General features: G+C 47.2%; 1 protein-coding gene across 2 annotated transcripts in view; it reads right to left on the bottom strand.

Moving 5' to 3' along the window:
• ACVR1 (activin A receptor type 1) overlaps positions 1 to 20630 on the bottom strand; it is a 66686-nt gene that overhangs the window by 27451 nt on the left and 18605 nt on the right. The window contains exon 2 of one of the 2 annotated variants that reach the window (XM_042784054.1): positions 5936 to 6009. The exons of the other annotated variant lie outside the window; for it this stretch is intronic. Coding sequence (XP_042639988.1) covers positions 5936 to 6009 — 74 coding nt within the window. The remainder of the gene's footprint in view (positions 1 to 5935; positions 6010 to 20630) is intronic. 2 annotated transcript variants of the gene reach the window in all.

Genomic DNA, 20630 nt, shown 5'->3' with positions numbered 1-20630 from the left:
GTACAGATCCATTATCTGCTGTAAAAATGAAACACTTCTGGCAAAGACCTCCCAGTCCAAAATGGAGATGCTCTCCTTCATGACTGTTACTATTCCTTATGCCCAACCTGATGCTTTCTTTACTTAGCTGGTTTTCCAACTCCATGCTATACTGCCAGCCAGCCCTTCCCTCGTTAATGCTCCTGCACTGCCACGCTCAAAAAAAATAGGTTGAGCTTTGCCCAAACAGGAAGGCTTAGGCAGGCTGCAGACCCAGCCAAAGCACTGCCTGTGCCCTCCCATTGCCGCCTCGGCCAGCCGCCAGCTAGGACAGAGCTGCAGGTCGGAGGCCTGAGAGCAGACAGACGGGGCAATGCCTCAGTGACTGTACCGTACCCCAAAGCACTCTCACCGTGCACAGCCAGCCAGGAAGGGCTGGATATTCTCCCCGTACTGCCCCAAATGAGCCCAGCTGCACGTGCAAAGCACGGTTCTGTTGGCGTACAGCGAGCCCACGGCAGAGGCAGAGCTGGACCGGGCGATACTTCCCCACAGCTCACGAGATGGATGTGCCAGTCCGCGGGCCAGACGTGACCAGCAAACGCCACGGGCGGCTGCAGCCGAGGGGTTATGGCCGAAGCGGATCGGCTTCCCCGAACACGCGCGCTCGGCGGGATCTGCTCAACCTCCGCGCCAGGCGTGGAAGGCCGTCAGGCCAGCTACGTACGGAGCAGCCGGGCAACACGCAGGCAAGAAGCCAGGCTTAAAAATACCTCCATTACCTAAACACATTCGCTGCATATATTTTTGTTTTGTAATACATAGACTTACCGCTGCACTTCTGGCCCACGTATATTATATTGTGCGCACACACACAAAGAATCTGACTTGCTACACAAAGAAACAGCAGTCTGCATTCACTTCTCATTAACCACTTTATTAGTTCATTATCATGAAAGTGTCAAAATGGAAGCTCCTTTATTTTGCTTATTCAGTTCATAAAAGTCAACAACTTCGAGTGCTGACTAATTATCGAGGTATTTCAGCAGACAGAGAACCAAGACACTCCACATTTTAACCGGTGCAGAGGCAGGCCCCGTGGTTAACCCCTTGGTGCCTGCGGGACGCAGGCACAGCCCCAGGACACCCCGCGAGACGCTGAGGACGCGGGTTAACCGTGGCAGCGTCATTATTTCCCTGCTTCTGTACAAGGTATTTACTTCTGTGTGAAGTTTATTTCACACAACCAGTTGCCAATCTGAGCAGTTTTATTTCACATTTCATATCCAATTCCTGGACTGTAAACACTGTTCACTGTTTGGGAAAGTACCAAACTTCTCTCCAAGGAGAAATGCACTACATATGTTTCTGGTAACACATCTTAATTCTGAGGTGATCTCTTCATATTTAGAAGAGTGATTCATTTTCCATCCAAACAACCGGTACAACAGGCGCCTGGCCACCTTTGCTTATTGACACCACAGCAACACAGTTTCTCCAACTACCCTTGTCTTGAGAAAATGCCTATGTTAACTAAATGACGTGGTCAGCAAATATTGAAGTAATTTTAAAAAGGATAAAAAAAAGTAACAGCATATATCGTAAGAGTCTCAATTGTCTTTCTAAAGACAGTCTCTAATTATGTTACATGTACTTCATAAAGAAGGGCTTTAACAATATAAAATAATCTCCTTCCAGCACTGCACCAGCACTGCATACCCACCCTTTCAAAATGTCATAGAATATCTCAAGTTGGAAGGGGCCCACAAGGATCACCGAGTCTGACTCCTGCTCCTTCCTCACAGGACTAAATTTCACCTTGCAGATACAGACTAGAACATCTTACTACACAGACAGAATAAACATTTAGCACACGCACGGAGGGACAACCCACAGGACACCGCACGACCTCTTAGTGTGTGGCTGGGGAAAAAAAAAGCCAGGTGGCAAACAAGGCCCTCGCTCACCAAGGCGTGACTGCACGGGCCGAAGTTTCAGAAGAACAACTCCAGCGGGTTGATGCCGCCGGAGCGAGGAGCGGGGCGAGGCCAGGGGAGACCCCTTCAGTCCCGGGGAGGGGGCAGAGCACCCGCAGCCGGGCAGCGCTGCCGCATTCGGAACGTGCACAGACACTGCAGTCATCAGCCAGCCCCAGCACCTGGCCCCAGCACCCGGCACCCAGCACCCGGCACCCAGCCTGAGCACCCAGCTCCAGCACCCAGCCCCTGTGCAGCCCAGCAGCGAGGCTTCCAGCGGGACTGCTCTTTTCCAAGGGAAAACCTTGAAATCAAACCAGAAAGGTTACAGATCACAGGCAAAGCTTATTTCAGAGAGCTGCTGAGATCCTTAGTAGGGTGAAGGGGACTTCATGCTCAAAGGCCAGAATGTTTAGAAGCAGCAAAATTCTTTTTCTTTCTAAATGACTATGATTGGGAGGGGGAGGTGGCATCTGCTAGGGCTTCATATCATAATGAATTGAAGATGAAGGAAAGCAGACTTGGGAAAATGAAAATCGCTTTAGAGTCCATTTAATTGTACATTAGGCAGCTCTTTTTTGGTGGTTAGCTTCCCTGTATATTCTTAGCCATTTCAGGGAAACAGAAAATAAGCTTCCAGAGATGACTACTCCATTCAGAGTTTTATTTCCTCTTTCTCAATGCATACAGTAACAAGCATTGTACAACAGCCATTATAATAATCACAGAATCATTTAGGTCGGAAAAGACTTTTAACAGAGTCTAACTGTAAGCCTAACACTGTCGAGTCCACCACTAATCCATGTCTCTAAGTGCCACATCTACACATTTTTAAATACCTCCAGGGATGGTGACTCCACCGCTTCCCTGGGCAGCCTGTAAATTAATAAATCTTATATAAGATAAATTATTAACAAAAGCCTTTGAATCTTCCAGCACTAAGAATCAGCTGTTAAGCCTTATTATTGTTCTCCCCATTACCAAAAAAGCCCTAAAGCAGAACAAGCACAAGCGCTCCGGCCAGCGGCGCGGACACCTTCCCCGCCGGCGCAGAGGGCAGAGGCAGGGGCAGCACTGCGGGCGCCCTGCTCCTGACAAACCCTGCCGCCGGGACCAGCGCACCGCACCGGTGCCCCGTCGGTAGCACGTGAAAAACCTCACGCTCGTAAGCACAGGCATTACGTTATGTAGAAAGTGTTCCTCCTAGTCAGGGTTTAGCTGCTTGGGAAATGAAGAAAAGCCTCCTTCCCCACTTTACCGGGCTAATAAAGAAGTAACACAGAAATAAGTGCTGCAATAAACCTTTAGAATAAGAGGATTTTCTGGACACTCAAGTTGGGAAGATGTGTTTCTGTAACTAGAATTCTACACAGTGTTTCATTCTGGGGGTTGGGCTGTGGGGGTCGCTTTTTTTTTTTTTTTAAATCATGTTTGATTTCATCTCCTGAAGCCTAGAAGCAATGCAGAAACAGTGAGAGTCTGCCCCTGAATGCTACCCAAAGATATGCCCAGGCATTTTTCTTTCATCAAAAAGCAAACAAAACCCCCCCAAAAAAACAAACACCAAAATCTGGTCCAGATCCCACTGAAAGGAAGTGCACTGATCTGTAATAAAATACATGAGGAAAAATACCAGAAGGCTTTGTGGATTTTTTGGTTTTGTTTTTGTGGGGGGATTTTTTGTAATTTTGTGCAAAGGGAAGACAAAATAACTGTTCTCCATGAAAACATCCATTTTTTAAAAAATTCAGAAGCAGCATGTGGGAAAGCATGCTGGTCAGGGTGCCCCAGACCCATCCCCGTGGCCTGTCAGCAGAGAACCAGCTTGCATTCCCCCAAAGGCTCCCCAAAGGCGTGCTCTCCTTTGAAAAACACCCCAAGCACGGGTCTGCGCTGCCGAGCTTGCCGCCCGAGCACCGGCTGCTGGCCCGAGAGCACCGCGCGGCACTTGGACACCCAGGGAACAGAGCACCGAGTTCCCCCACCGCTACTCCGTCTGACCGGTGAGGAGGCCAAAACCTAGATGAAGGGACATACGTGAAAATTTGCTGAAGTGTCCAACTGGGTATTTCTGCCTCTCTAAACACTCCGCTACAAGCAGCTTGGAAGTAGGAAACTTGTTCCAAAGGAAACAACACAGCATTACTGCTAGCAAACAGTAAGAGGGGACGAGCAGCATTGTTTACATGCGTTAGACAAGTCATGGCTCACAGAAAAAGACAACTCACCACAGGAAGTACAAGGGGAGGAGAAAGAAAGGAATAAAGCAAGAAAAACAAAGTAAAGCAAGATTGTTGTGTCTCTTCTACAAAGCCTTTCACAGGAGCTCTATCACCACGGGAGAGAAATGCAGACTCAAACACAGAGCTCTTCAAGAAGAATTATTGGACAAGTTCCCCCTCGGCATGACAGCTCCGCGTCGTGAACAGTTCTTCGGGGCTGTCCAGCAAGAGCAGCACACCCGCAGGGGCTCTGCCCAAAGCCCCTGTGCAGCACGGCTGGCCCAGCCCCCCGGCCCCCCGGCCCGGCGCCGTCCTGCACCCCCGGCCGCCCGCAAAAGAAGGAAAAACCTCTTGGCATGGATTTAGTATCTCTTCTCTCGATGATCACTTACTGGCATCTTCTCAGCAAAAAGATAACGTTTCAGTCCTAGAACCTACCTCCCTTTTTTTAAGGCGAGTCAGGTCAAATCACTGAGATCTGCACACCTGCAGGGCAGCTTCGGGCAGCCGGGGATGGCAGCGTGCTCGGGGCTTGCATTGCACAGGCAGAGCAAGTGTCTGACTCCACACACTGTATGAGAGAATTAACCAGACCTGCAGGCTTTAACAGGCACTTTTCCCGGGGGCCTCTCCTCTCCATCTACTGCTCTTCACGTTAAGGATGTGAAAGGCACGGGGTCTAAGATTTTTAATATAAACAGCTCTGAAAGCTGAAAAAACATTTGAGAAGCAGATAGCTGCACTTCCAGAGTGATAAGAAGGTACAGTGTGATAACTGCTACCAAATGTTATTTCAGGATAATGTATCGATACCATTAGCAGTTTAATTTATTTCCACAAACATTCATCCAACATTCCTCCCTTTTTAAATGCTGTCTCAATTTCCTATTCATAGACATGACTAAAGTCAACCACTAGACCTCTGTGCATTTTTAATCTTCACTTTCCACCATCCATTATAACATTCCATTAATATACTCTGACTTTTATTATTTGCACCAACATTTGATAATAAATGCATTTCAGCAAGATTTTACAAGTTAAATATAGAAGAGCATAGATATGCCATAACACACTGGATACTACTCTAGAGTCACTTAAAATATAAAATTGAGAAAACCAAGTTACTCACAGAAAACCTTTATTTAACATTTTTTAAAGGCTGTTTGCGAAGCAGCAAGTATGCATCTTTCAAGAGGTCATCTCCCAAAACATGCACTAGACCTTCAAATGAACCATTCCTGCCTCTCTGTGGCAGCAGAAATACCCTTCTCCCATTTTGCTGAGGCGAATCTTAAGCGCACTGCCTGTCATAAAACCTTTATGTGCACACAACTGTGCAAACAGTTTATGAACAAGTCACTTACTGGAACAATCATGGTGGAGTTATCAAACACCACACTAAATACATCAACAGGCCTTCCCAGAGAAAAACCTTCACTTTTAAGAACGCAAGCGACACAACTGCACCGCAGCCCACGGGCCAGCAAGACCTACTGGCTGCAGCGCTCGATAATTCGCCATCCAGACAGGGTTTCCCATTTCCCTCCCCAGGCCCTGGCAAGACCTAAGCCAATCGCACATGCTATAAATCTTACACATAAACGGGCGACGAATATCCTCTGAAGCAACTTGAAATGGAAAGGCAAGCATGTGATTCCCGAGAGGAAGGTGCCCGTGCCGGAGCCGGGTGCCGCGGGGCGGTGCCAGGCAGCCCCGGCAGCAGCCAGCTACGGCACCTCCGCGCTCGCCGCTCACCTTGCCAGCTCGGGGAGGGAAACGCCAGCAGCAGCAGCACAGGAACAAGCATAACTCCATCTACCATTGCAGAGCTGCGGAAAGAGAAGAGACATGAGAGCTGTGTCCGCTTTCCCTCTCGCCTTAAAATGTAACCACCCCAAAAGCAGCGTTTAGCAACATCTTCCACCAATTCCTTGTATAAGGCAGAACAACCACGGCTGACTGGTCTCCTTTTTACTGGGTCTTGCTTCCCAAGACATTTCCTTCGTTTATAAAATTCATCAATTTACTGCCACTTTTTAAATCTGATTCTTCTGAGTCACAGAAACATCACATGCAACTACAGTACATATACAGAAGCATGCTAGCTGGAAAACATGAACCCTTTCACTACCAAGCAGGCAAGTAAAATAGAAGATGTGTTCTTTCAACCAGGTATTACGAAGTTAAATTACTGTGAACTGAAAACGTGGTCTGTAAAACTGTGTTATTATTCAGGCGTTGAGGGAAAACAGAAAAGATCTCAGCCAGAAAACTCTAAATAACTTTAACCAGCAGAAACCATTGCTAGATGGCAAGAAAAAAGAACAGGATGTATCTAAGGGAGACACCACTCTCAGAAGAGTGATTTCCCAATTTAAGCTGCTTTTCCAAGGGTTTTCCTTTCAATGGCCCAGATTCATTTCCCTGCTGTCGAAGACCGGTAACTACATCTTCTGTGAAAACAGGCTGTTTCCAGCATATCAGCAGAGGCACATGCTCCCTCTGAAACAGTAAAGGAATGAATTCTCTTGTGCATGTCAAATTTTTTCCAGGATACTTGGTCTTTACAAGAAAATAAAAGCTCCACTTTCTCATGTGAAATAAGAATTATTGAACAGGCTTCTGAAAATAAGCTTTTCTGCAGTTTCTTAAACTCTGCATTTAAATGATCACTATTACCAAGGAAGAGAGAATAACTACAATCAACCTGCACTGGGATTTAACCCAGCAAGCAGAGCTGGATCACTCAGAAGGGCTCGTCTGTCTTGTGCTACTTGGTTCCTACAGAGACTCTGGCCTAATCACGTGCTGTAAAATTACAGTCAAAAGCAGTGGCAAGTAGTGTGTGCAAAACAAAGTTGCTCTGCTCAACCAACGCACTGAGTCATTACCATTCTTCTTACTTGTATTTGCCTTTATTTTTCAGATTGAATTCTAGTGAAGCAGATGAAACTTGAAAATAAATTTGATACTGCCATTTTTCTTTCAGATATCTTCTCTTGTTGCCTTTTCAAATCATTAGCAGGCTGCTTAAGTGCTCGATGATGAAAGCCAAGTCATTTACTTCTGTATTTATTTCTTGACATGGATTTGTTTTGCAGAATATGAAAAAAACATTTCAGTACTTGCTTCATCATCAAGAATTTCTGAAGCCAAATATTCAGAGTTTTTGCCCTTACAGAAGGGATCAGGCAGTGCTCACCACTTAACCTCCAGGAGTGAAACTCTCACCAAGTAACTTTGCCTTCCTCGTCCTTGGTACACATCAGTGCATCCTTACCACGTGCCAGTATTTAACCTTCAACAATTATGCTGGAAACACGATGAAATGAAGTTAGATGTAGCACGATCACTGAGCAATCCCATATAGGGAGCTGAAAGCAGCAGCAGGCTATCCCAGGGAGCGAGCAGTTGCTTAACGCTCCGGAGCAGCTCGGAGGGGCCCGCGGCTCTGACGTGGGGGCTGCGGGACACGAGAGCAACACCGTCCTCCTCAGCCACCCCCCAGCACGCGCCCCTCCTTTGTGAACAGCTTACACCAGCGTTTTCCTCGGCATTACACCCGGATAACTCTCTGCAAGTCTAGACAAAGGTGGCTCATGAGACGTGCCCTCTTTCTTTCAACACACCAGCGGTTCAAAGAGCAGAGGCAGAAAACTTTGATTTTAATGATGCCGGCCCGCAGCCGCAGCGGAGCTGGGCAAGCCAGCCAGCCTGGAGGGTGCTGGGCGGAGGGGAGCGCTGGGGGCGAGCCTGGCAGGGACCGGCAGCGGGACACCAGCACGAGGGAAGAGGGCCTTACGAGAGACAAAAAGTGAATTTAGCAACAGAGAGCGGGTTAAGACGTTAAACAGTAGCATGCTGCTGACACGCAGAGCAGTTGCTGGGTTTTCTGCAGATCTGTAATTCATGGTTGCATCCTCCACGCCCAATTGAAAAGCAACAATAGCTGTTTTCTGCTGGTGGGGAGACATCACACCACCTCCAGCGCCGCAGGTCGGCTCGGAGCGAGTCCCCCACCCTCAGGCATTTCAGCCCTTCCTCCTGCCGAACCTGGCTGAAGCACCAAGAGGAACCTGCAAGGAGTTCAGTTCAGTCCTGCCAGCAAAGGAGGTTGGACACAAGAAACAGGAGCTGGCTAGTGCAGAGGAATTTAAGATACAGGAGGCAAACAGTATGGAAACCAGGAAAACTGCAAGTTGCATGTACCTATTTGTTTTCTTCTCAAAGAGTTTATTTAAATTCCCTAAAAATACACACACACACACACACACACATACGCACACAAGTCCCTGCCCTGTATTTTTCAGATGGAAGAAGGAAATCCAGACTGCACCCCCGTCAAGAGGGAAACAACCTCCCTCAGGAACTGGCCCCTGGTAACTGCTTGCCGTCTCAAAAAGGGGAGTTGTAACACACTCAGGGTGCCCAAATCAGCTCCCCATCCTCCGATTCCACACGCCCCCATGCCCCCAGCCCACATCTGCACTTCAGGTCAAAGACAGCACGGGCCAAGACAGACAGCAGTTCGACCACAAGTATGAGGATTTTTACCAGTCCTCACCAAAGGGATCAAATAAGGAAAAAAGCCCCAAAGCCACGATAACAGTCATTCTTCATCCCTCACCCAAACCACTGCTCAGAGTTCTTCTACACCAAAGCCTAAGGAACACTGAGATTACACCAAATGCTCTTGTTGAATGCATTTAAGTGCCTAACGCAAGAAAGGCTGGCACCCTTCCGCCGCCCCACAGCGCGGAGCGGGGCGCGCACCCAAGCGAAGCCACCCGCGGTGCCTCGGCGGGACACGGGTGGGAGTGGGGGCAGCGGCTGCCCCGGCCCCGTGGGTCACAAAGGGGTGGCCCGGTGCCCGCAGCCAGGCCTGCCGAATGAGCCCTGCATCAGCCAGCGACTCTTCGTGCAAGCCTCTTTGGTAGGGTTACGTTTTTGAATAGGCTTTTCCTATTATAAATGCAAGCAACAGCAAGATCGGACTATTAACAGACTTTATGCATTTCACAGCACGCGTGGACCTCTAAAAGAAAAAAGCCAAATACTAAGAATGTAAACCCTGCTTCTATGAAACTTTGTTCCTGTAGACATACGTTTTCCCAAAAGCCTCAAAGAATATTTTGTCTGCTTTCGCTAAGAAGCGCTGTGCATACTTAAAACAGCCTATAAAAAAACCCAACACACCCTGCGTGTACTTATCACCAATTAAAATCCTGTGCTGTCTATGTGCAGCCTCTGTACAGCTCTCGGGCTTTTGGCAAGCTGCCGGCACAGTCCTCCGCATGGCACAGCCCAGCTACACCACTTCAGCTGGGGCTGCTGGGGCTGGGAGACCAGAGGAGGGAAGGAGTTGGGAGGGAGCCTCTGACCTTTGCAAAATGCCAATTTTCACTCAAAAATTTGAGAGCAAGCACGTCCCCTCTAAAAATTAAAAGCTGCATACAGAACATTTCACTATATTAAGCCCACGTCAAGTCCTTAATCGCTGCTCGAAGGCAGGAGAGCAGTTCAGGTGGGATGAGGCGAGGTCCGTCACCCAGCACCGGCCGATGCACTGCTTAGAGAGCTGAGATCCTGCCAGGGCCTCGGACGAGGTGTCACGATGCTGGCTGCCATTCTCCGGAGGGTACGCTGTGTGTGCCGCACACCTGTTAAATCAGCGGTTAAAAATAAGCCTGGAGAGCACGCTGCTTGCAAGGCGGCTGCAGGACGTGGGCCGGGAAGCCCCGCTCTGGGGTCCCACCGGGCCCCGGCCCCCCCGGAGCTGCCGCAGGGGCTGGGCTGCACTGGGAGCCGCAGCATCCCGCGGCCCCAAAATGCTGCTCCACTTCTTAGAGTCACCCGCACCCCCCCAGTACCCTTCTACGTGAAGGCACAAAAACCACACGCAACACTGCGGCCAGGCTCTGCTCCAGTTCACCTGCAGGTTATCCCAGCTGCAAAGTGCAGACACAGCAGGGGACAGGTTTAAGTGTCCTTTCCAGTGCTTAAAAAGAAGCCACTGTTTAAAAGCAATTAATAACACATACACTTAAGAAGTGAAGTCTGGCTCTAGTGACACCAGCAAGCACATCTCTTCCACTTACTACTTGTTTAGATAGAAATAAAATATAAGTTTTAATGTAAAGAACTAAACATTCTTTAATAAAACTCCAGAGCAAGTTGCCATGGATCTAGAGACCCATAAGATATCCGGTTACTATCTGGTGTTTGACTTCACAAGAAGTTTTTCCGAAGGGGCAGACTGGGATTTAATCCAAAGAAAGAAAAAGGATCTAGAAAGCAACTACCAAATAGCACACAAAACTTATTTTCCTTTCTAGACATATTAATCATTACTGTTCTTTGACTGCAGCACTCCAACATGTCCCATGGGAGAGCTCCTACAGCTGCAGCAGTCACCGGCACTGGGATGGAAGCACCCCATACCATACCCCACACAGCCCGTGCTGGGATGGGAGCACCCCATACCATACCCCACACAGCCTGTGCTGGGATGGAAGCACCCCATACCATACCCCACACAGCCCGTGCTGGGATGGAAGCACCCCATACCATACCCCACACAGCCCGTGCTGGGATGGAAGCACCCCATACCATACCCCACACAGCCCGTGCTGGGATGGAAGCACCCCATACCATACCCCACACAGCCCGTGCTGGGATGGAAGCACCCCATACCATACCCCACACAGCCCGTGCTGGGATGGAAGCACCCCATACCATACCCCACACAGCCCGTGCTGGGCACACTATGGCACAGCCCAAGACACAATACAGTGCCGCTGAACTGCATCCACCGACTGAAAAGAAGATCACTTGCTTTTAACTGTTTCCTACAAAAGCCTATAATTAGAAAACCTGAAACTTGCTGCAGGTCACAATGGAAAAGTCTCTTTTAAAGGGGCAGCTAACAGATTTCCAAAGAAATCTGTTGTGAAGTGCAGCCGCCAAAGGAACGCAGCTCCGGAGCAGGTGTGTAGCTACTCTGAAGCCAGCTTTGGATTCCAAAGGAGGAATCAATTAAACTGTTTTCAGAAGCCTAAATGAACAATAATAAGCATATCATATGGCAAGTATAATACTTGCTTAGGATACCCAACTTAACATACAGATGCACAACTAAAGTTTCAGATAAAAGAACTGATAGAATTCTTATGGTTTGTATTCATGAAGTCCCAATGCTTTAAAGAATCTATCCTGAAAACCCTGACACCTTTTCCACTTTCACAGCAAATATAAATTGCTTTCCCTTTTCTTCTTAAGAAAACTATTTGTCTCCTGCCAAACCATTCCTTTATGGCCCAGCAGCAACAAGGGTGTGAGGGAGACCTCCCATCCATGGCTGGGACTGTCGAAATCGCTGCTGCAACAAGCCGCAGGGGAGAGAAGAACCAGGAGTTAAGACGACTTGAAACACGGCACCGCCACCAGCCCAGGCAGTTGGGAAACAGCGTTTAGTCTCTAATGCCACCACCCTGATACAGAGCAAAGACTGCGCCAGACAAACGAGCAAGTCCAATTAGTGAAGAAATTTCTGATTACATTTCATCTCAATATGACACAGACATGGGAACATGAACCATTAGAGGAGTTCAGACTTTTCTGATGAGATCAGAAGCACCCACACTATCACTGACAGTCCTGGTGGCAGCCCGCCAAGAGCCCAAGGGCTGTACATATTTTGCATGTACCTCACCAGATTTGTATCAAAAGAAAACATCCATAATACTGGATTGTAATTCTACCATCCACAATAGCCACACACAAGCTAAATTCATCAACAGCTGTGTCTTTAGAAGGAAAGATGTGCCTTTAAAAGCAGTAATTCACAGCCTGGATTTCTTTTTTTTTTTTTTTTCTTTTTTTTTTTTTTTTAATTGAAACTCACACAAACTAACTAACAACCTCAGAACAGCACACAAAGGCATTCCTCATGTCAGAGAACGGCAACCTTGGGTATTCCTTTTCTAAAGGCTAAACTTTGTTGCCAGAATTCAGCACGATGGAAGCCAGCCACAAACTCCATTTGGCATTCACCTGCAAGTGCACAAGGCACACATCGATGCGCTTCTGCTCAAGAAAATTTGCAGAAAATTGCCACTTTGAAAGGCTGAATGTCTCAGATTCAAATGACCACAAAACCAGAGAGAGTGAAGCGTGCAAGGTACTGGTTCTCCTATACTCCTCATATACAAAGCAAAATCATGACACTGCTGAATAAGAATAAAACCACCAGGAGGAAAACAATCTGTACAATGTAAAGTGTCACGAAAATTATTCCTTACGAGGTTAATAGCTCTGCATATGCTCATGAAGAGCTGCTCCCTAGGTTCTTAAAAGAAAAGGAAGAGGTAACAAAGCACGAGCGTCACTTACAGAAATAAAATCCTGTTCAGTCTCCCTCCTGGCATATGCAAGTAAGAATCCATTTATTGCCTATGCTGTCACCCAAAGGCTCCAGCTGACACACCAACTGCAGAAATGGCATAGCATGGGACAGCAAATAAGTAACATTCACTGTGTCAGGGTGGGGGGACAGACACATGACAACATCGAGGGACAACACAACCACTTATCCAAGAGAGAAAAAAAAAATCTTACCCGGGCAAAAAAAGCGAACCAGAAGCAGCCCCAGCCCCTTCCTGAGCAGGACGGGGAAGGCAGAGCCTGCACACATACGGGCTCTCCTTTAGGGCAGGGGAAGGCAGGGCTCTCCTGTGCCCAGGACAGGGGTAATCCCCAGCGAGCAAGCAGAGCAGCTGAAAGCCCAGGAGGCACAGGGGGCACAGAAGAGACCAAAAATAATGTTAGCTTCCCCATGCAGGTCAGCTGGTGAGCAGGCGGGCTCACAACCTTGTACGTGGGCAGGACTTCTCTGTGTGGTTGAAGGAGACAGAAGTGGCTTGTCATTAGAAAGCCCAAGTGTAAAAGTTCAGGTCGTGTGTAGTTATTGCATCAACATGGGTGTCTTAGGCAACCCAATGGTGGACGGCTTACTCAAATGATGAGGTAAGCACGTACATTTTTAAATTGATCTGAAAACCCCACTATGTATTGCAACTTCCTGGTGCCTTTGAAGCCACATGTGTATCTCTCCATACCGTTTATTGCCTTGCAGGATAAATAAATTCACCAGGAGACAGCTATCAAGGTTTAACATTGCACATGGAACAGCCTTCCTCTGCAGAGCCTGCACACAGCAACATCCCTGAAAAACACTCCCTGCGTATGGTTCACTGACTGTGTCACTGCTGCAAGCTTCTTGAAAGTTAGGTACGCAATTCCACATGTGCAAGGAACCAACCTCACATGGTTTCATTTATACTGGGAAGTTAACAGATATATTTACAGGCAGTTTCATGAGACAGTCAAGTGAACAGTCCAGCATGCAGTAGCTTCATCTCACAAAGTATGTGCCTGAGGCATTGAGCAGGTATCGGTCCAAGACACTTAGATATAACGAATTATCGTGGCTTCTCACATATTTCACATATTAACAAAGATGTTATTTTGCTATACTGCATACTTTTTATTGCTACACAGGTATTATTACACAGCACACAGACCCATCCTATCCAAGGGAAACGCTGCATTCTATAATTGCCATGAAAAAGGCTCCATTGCACAGCTGCAACAAAGTTTCTTGGTCATGTTCCCTATTAGGAACAATTCAGAGTTATAGAAAACTTTGGGTACCACTCACTTTTCTAACACCACTCCGTATGTCCACACAAAGCAGAGACGGTTTCCATCAACATTTGGTGACTTAATTTGTGCTGGGGCCTTGGGTGTAAGAGACAGGCAAAACACCCTTTCAAATCCTGCTGCAAGACACAGTACTTTTCCCCTAGAACTGTTCTCTTTCAGAAGCCAGTATCTGCTGTCAGATCTCAGCACAGAACTTCCAATGAAGATATAAACTCCCTCTAATCTAAACCAAAAACCTGGGTTTGTCCATCAGCTGTGAAGAAGACCCAAACACAAATATTTTCAAGGGGCAAGTTATCAGAAATTGCCTGTAAAAGCTGTTTCTGCATTCTTTATGAAAAAGAAAATAACCACACAAACCCAGAATGCACACAGTAACAGCTACTTACTTTTAACTTACTCAAAAGTCTACCTCTGAGACTTGGCCTGCTTTCATCCAGCTAACAATATTTATTAAAGATTTTATCTGCGCAGTATGTGACGAAGGAGTTCAGGGAGGACCACACTTTCACAGCTTGCAGGCGTTTCAGAATTGCCTGTCAAACACTGCTTGTATCACATCCTGGGTGCGTCTGCCTTGACAGGTGAGGAAAACAAGAAGTATGGGCAGGGACACTGAGCTCAGTCCGTATCCGCACAGAAAGGGCAGACGGTCTGACACAGGAGCCCCGCCAAGGTCTGCTAGGGTACGCTTTCACAACCAGCTTGGACCGACCTGGGACACGGCAGTGCCACAAGCGGCTGTCCAGCCGTGCCCTCAGCTCGCTGCCCTCGCTGCGGGCAGGCGCTCGCCCCCCCTCTCGGGACACGCCGCAGCAGGCCGCTCATCAGACCGCGCGCTCGGCGACCGAACCGGCACGGCTGCGCACCCGTGCCAGCGCCAGCGCGGGAGGTGGTGGGAGCACAGCTGATCCCGGAGACGGGCATCCCTCCGGGGGCAGCAAAACTTAGGTCGCTTTCAACACAAAAACCCAAGCAAGCAAACAAACAAAACCAAAAGCCAGAAACAAAGTCGGAGTGAAAACACCTTTGGTCACGAGAGAATGAGCAGGACGGGCAGCAGGGTCTTACAATCACCCCCTAGCCCTCCACATAAAATATACTTTTTAAAGCAAAATCCTGACAATCTGGCAAATAAAGAAATATTCTCTTAAGAACATTCCCTCTAGGTTTTTTTTTGTTTGTTTGTTTAGTTTTCAGTCTAAAACAAAGCTCCCATTTTTATTAATCACTGCTCTTTCGTCAAGCAATCGCCAGCTCCCCCTCCTGACGCAGGCTTGGTTCAGCAAAGAGCCCTCCTGGCAGGCTGGCCCTTGCCATCTCGTGAGACCACTTAAGGGAAACTGCTGCTATGTCCCCAAATCACGTTTTGCTCTTGGAAGCCTGACCACCCCTGGCAGCCTCGGGCACGTTTCAGAAGGCAGCCTGCAAGAGAGGATGACAGAGGATCCCTCCACGCTGCGACTTCCCCAGATGGTCAAACACGTTTCATCGCCGCGCTGGACTGGGACCGGGTACCCCAACCGCTGCACCGTGTCAAGCCCTGCAGAAATCCAAGGCTGTGTCAGGGGCTGTGTGCCCTCCCGAGACACAGAATATCCCCACACCGCCCTGCCCTACACTTTGTTTTAACTCTTCCGGAGAATTGCGTTATAGCCTTAACGCTAAACTGAAACAGTTGAAGTTACAGTCTAAATGAGATCAGTGACTATTAATCCAAGGTCAGGGGTTTTAAATGTTTTTTGTTAACTATTTAAATATTATATAGATTGCCTGTTGAAAGTTTCTTGCGGAAGACTTCGGCCAACACAAACATTCCTGACAACAAGTCTTTAGCTTCAGTGTCACCAACTAAACTCGTAATTTTTCCTCAAAAAAGTTCAATTTTTTTCCTGTTTTTTCCCCTCTTTTTTCTTTACACAAATTTTAAATACTCAGTTCTTCACCTGAGGTAGTTTTTGTGTTTTGTTTTGTTTTTTTTCCTTTTAGTAGAGAAGCTAGGGTCTGATCATGTGATGTGAACAGCATTTAAAGACCATCTCTCACTGGCAAGCCCTGATGAAAGATAAAAATGTAGTTTAGTTCCTACAAGTGTATTAAGCAGTGTCTCACTACACTCTAGCTGTGTCTTTTCACATAGGCAGGGACCTTAATAGGTGCAAATGCTTTTTCTTTTCAGGCTCTGATGCTGTCAGGCCGGACCACTCAGAGCCCAGCTCAAGGAGGGAGCTGCCGGGAGCTCCGCACTGCAGCGGGACTCGCCAGTGACCCTCTATCCCTGTCGGTATTTCAACACCAGTGAGGACCCTAATTTGCACATCAATAATCCCAGCAGGGATTTTGCCTGCCTGGGTAAATCTGAACCTCTACAATTATCTTCACTGGGTCATTACCACAAGAATACTCCACTTACACCCCTTAGCCCCAGCACCCTAACCAGAATGAAACTTGTGGTATTTTGATAAAAATTAGCTTTTTTTTTTTTTTTTACTTAATTTCATTGCATTGACAGAATAATACAACTGCAGCATGACACAGCAAACACTACAACAAAGCTGGCAAACCTCTGGGGAGGAGCGGGGCAGGAGGTCAAGGGGCACCGGGCACATCACAGGGTGAGGGGCAGAGCCGGGACTGGGGGGGGGGAGGTGGGGGCAGCCTGGCTTCACACCTCCGGCTCGCTGCTCAGGGATTAGGCTGGGATTAGAACAGCATTCTCCAGGAGTGAGGGGTGGTTACAAAGTAGGAAAGGTTAAGGGACATGGAAAAGTCAGGTATTCCTTCTGCGCACCACTTAAAGCTTAACTGCTCCCAAACGTCAGTGAGTCAAAGGAAGCCAAATACAAATTAACACAATATTTTTAGAACAATCAGACTGAGAACAGAAGTTCCTAACACTCCATAGGCACGTGTCACTGAACAGTCTTTCATCTCATCAGATTCTTTCATTAACTATTACTTTGGAGTCCAAAAAGCTGAATGCAGTTAGCAATCCAGAAAAGAAGGAAACACCCTGCTGCACGAGAAAGTAAAATTTCTTCAGAGATTATATTACACCACCACAGAATTTTAACAATATTGTTCTGCAGTTTGGTCTTGCCTGTTTGGACAGGCCACAGCTCTATTATTCTGTTCTTAAATACAAAGTACAGACAAAACCAAGTTATATTACAGACATGGTGGTCCACAACCTTTCTTCTTCTGCTGACATTATGCAAATTGGACACTACCACGCAGAGGCATACAGAACCTCATTAAACCTAGAAACATAACATCAGAAGCTTGGTCATCACTAAGATGAATGTAACTGCAAGCTGAGTTTAAGGAGCTAGTAAGATAAAGAACAGTTGGGGTCTCTTCTCCACCCTAGAACTCTCCAATGACACTTCTGTTCCCCCCACACTGGTGACAACCTCAAAGTTTCTTGTGCTGCTGTTTCACCCTCTGGTCCCACCCTCCAGCACGATCTGCTCCCCTCGCTCTGCTCCAGCTCCCTCGATGCATCCTGCCCACCCTCCTTTCCCACTGAGGCTCCACAAGGCTCTGCAACCTCCGCCACGGCTCTCTGCTCGCGCCTCCCCCGCCAACACCAACCCAGCTAACTCTCAAACCTGTATGCTAAAACAGCCTGAGATCTTTCCTTCCTAACCACTCTGTCCTGACATTCCTTCGTGGCCGCTTTAGCTGCGTCTATCTAGATCTCACAGGCAAACATCTGTGTCTCTCCCGGTATCAGAATTACTCTTTCGTATTCACAACCGGCGATCCTCATTGCCATACTATGCAACTCTCAGGCTAATAATCGGGCATCTTGTCATCCCTCCCCACATCAAATTTATTTCAAATATAAGTGTCTATTCTGACACTTATTTCCAGAGCTGTTTTAAGTGTTTCCTTTCCACCTATTTAGCTGTAAGCTTTCAAATTCACACATCTCACATGGCCTTGCCAAACCTGACTGTACTTGTGTATCTTCAGCAAACCTGTTCCATATGTTTACCCAGACTTTTGTTTTAATTGCTGTTACAGATGCCAAAAGCAATCAATCAAATTACTATTTAACAGCTAAATTACTGTGGCTGACCTCGCACATACTGCTAGCTGCAAACTCCAAATGTGAAGTAAAATGCAAACTAAAATTCTCTTTACGGACAAGTCCAGCTTTGGATCTCTGCATGAAGAACCACCTAAGAACAACCCATGTAGATCATGTAGAAACAAAGCCACACTCTCTTGATTAAAGTGAGCTTATGACATACATCCACTGGTGATTTCCAAGGTTTTGCACCTCCACATAGAGGGTCCAACCATGACTGCTGATAGAGCAGACCGAAGGCAAGTCAGAGATCACCTTCACCAACTGCTTCTGAAGCAGGAACTGCCCAAATATGCTTTGGGTCAACAGCCCCCCGCACTGTCAGGAAGTGATGGAGTAAGAGACCGTTCTGAGCAGGACACAGGAAAGGACAACACAAGTTAAAGAAGGGACTGTATTTCCCACAAATTCTCTTTTATGTAAACTGTTCCTTCAAAAGGGGCAAAAAAACATTGTCAAAGGCACAAGGAACTACCTTTTGGATACCCTTGATAATTATTGTCATCAACCTGTCGGCACAGATGATAACACTGATTAGAAGGTCCAACAGTCAGTATGAAAAGGTTTCCATGTCTTTACTGCTGCTCAGTGGAAGCGGAAAGCCAGATCGGTCAGTAAGGCCAGGTCTACCATCAGAGGAATCTGTCAAGATTTGACCCATCTCCTGGCTGCAAGATAGACACTTCTGAGTTTCATGCTGCAAAACTTTCCACTCAAAGAAAAACAGCAACAAAACCCCCCCTCAGGTTCTCACCAGTGTGGATCGAAGTCAGCAGGAACATGGTTGCAGAGATAAAGCAGTAGCTGTCACGTCTGCCTATGAGCATTCAATTAGTCCAGGAATCATCTTAGCTTCAGCTGGACTAGACACTAAGGAAACCACAATAAAATGGACTAAGGCATCCAAAATTATTCTCAGAAAATAGGCCAGACCGGGCATGAAAACATCTGGGCTTGGCTTGAATCATGAACCACATGAGCAAGACACCCCACTGCTGCCTCCGGGCAGCCGAGCGAAGGAATGCAGAGCAGCACAAAGGTAGGCAGCAGGAGTCTCCTACACCCAGATTTTCTTTCTGTATCTTACTCCTGCAAACATGTGCAACAGCCCATTTATTCTGAAGCTTCTCCTACAGCCCAGTCCTGTAAGATTTCTAAGGATGGTGTTCCTGGGGCATAAGGCAATGCTTGCACAGCCCCAGCTGGTCAGCCAGCTGGCTCCAGGCATGTACTCCCACCTCCGTGGCAGAAACAAGGCAAAAGGGTTAAATCATTACAGTTCTAGCCTATGTTAACATGCACGTCCAACCAGTTAAGACCGTACATGCTCCAAGTATCTCTTACTCTGTTATACCAGCACGCACTGGTTCCCTCCCACCCACCCAAAACACAAAGCCAAACCCTTGTTTCAATGTATTACACAAATTGTGACACAGACAAGTTTATCCCAATTCCAAGCAGCAAATGGACAAGACTTCAGATACCTGAAGAGCTGTAACAGCTTGGCTCCTCTGTAACTCAGATGAGTCAGTGTCAGCACTATTAACTTTTAGCTTTATGGTGTTAAGGCAAGTGAACAGAGCATTCTCACAATTCACTGAGGTCAAAAATCCCTGAAGGACAACTACACCACACTGGAAGGGACAGGCGATGGAGGGAGCAGGTCACTGACCAGAAACTACTATTTCCTAGTCTCAACAGTGGAAAAAGAAAAAAAAAATATTAAGGAGGAAATATGCAGAACTGCAGCAATCATTTAAAAATAAACTGCTCTTACATTTTAGCGTGCAACAGAAGGAACAGGTCAGGAACAGAGACAGGGCACAGCATATTTAAATATTTAATATGACCTAGAAAATTGATAGACTATTACACATATAACCTATAGACTAGTACGGGAAATTGCATTCCTGGCCACCATATATACTGCTAACAAGCATTCCAGCAGTTTTACTTCAGAGTGGATTTAGCTTGGTCCCTGCACTGGACATTGCCACTACCACATGTGGCTCAAAGGTGACCAGAAAAGGCTGAGACCTTTACGCCCACGTTTTGGGATGGAGCACATGTGGTACTCTGAGACAGAGCTTGAAGCTTAGTTTCCTGCAGAAGGAATCCAGCAGATGCATGCCCAAACCACTCTGCAACTCGCAATAAGTGGAGCTCATCAGGGGGATGAGCTTCAAAAACCACCCGGTGCTCCAAGACAGAACTCTGATGTAGCTAAGACCCATAAAACCATCTGACCCTGAAAGCCCATTTTAGTGACACTCCTTCACCCCAGCTTTGCACCCCCACCAAACATCCACTGTCAGCTACTGAAGTCAAGCAAGCAGGACTCCAAGATGTGTGATGGAGGGGTGGAGAGGAAAGGGGACTAAGAATTAACTTTTAACTGAGAAAAAAAAAAAAAAAAAAAAAAAGGGGGGGGGGGCGGATTTGCACACCCGAACAAAACCCCACTGCTATCCAAGTAAGTTGATGCTTAGTTTTACTTCAGTACTTCTCAGCTTCTGCAGCTGTCTCCTCTTGCAGTTGGCACTGATCATTGCCAATCTGGGACTTATTTCCAGTGAAGACGGCATTGTTTTATTGGCTACTTAGGCAGCGCATGCACCATTAATGAAGGTT

This window comes from Tyto alba, unplaced genomic scaffold (assembly GCF_018691265.1).
Source record: "Tyto alba isolate M040663 unplaced genomic scaffold, T.alba_DEE_v4.0 Super-Scaffold_7, whole genome shotgun sequence".
In the NCBI taxonomy this organism is placed as follows: domain Eukaryota; kingdom Metazoa; phylum Chordata; class Aves; order Strigiformes; family Tytonidae; genus Tyto; species Tyto alba.
The sequence above is the reverse complement of the archived record's forward strand: the minus strand, read 5'-3'. Positions and strand labels throughout refer to the sequence as shown.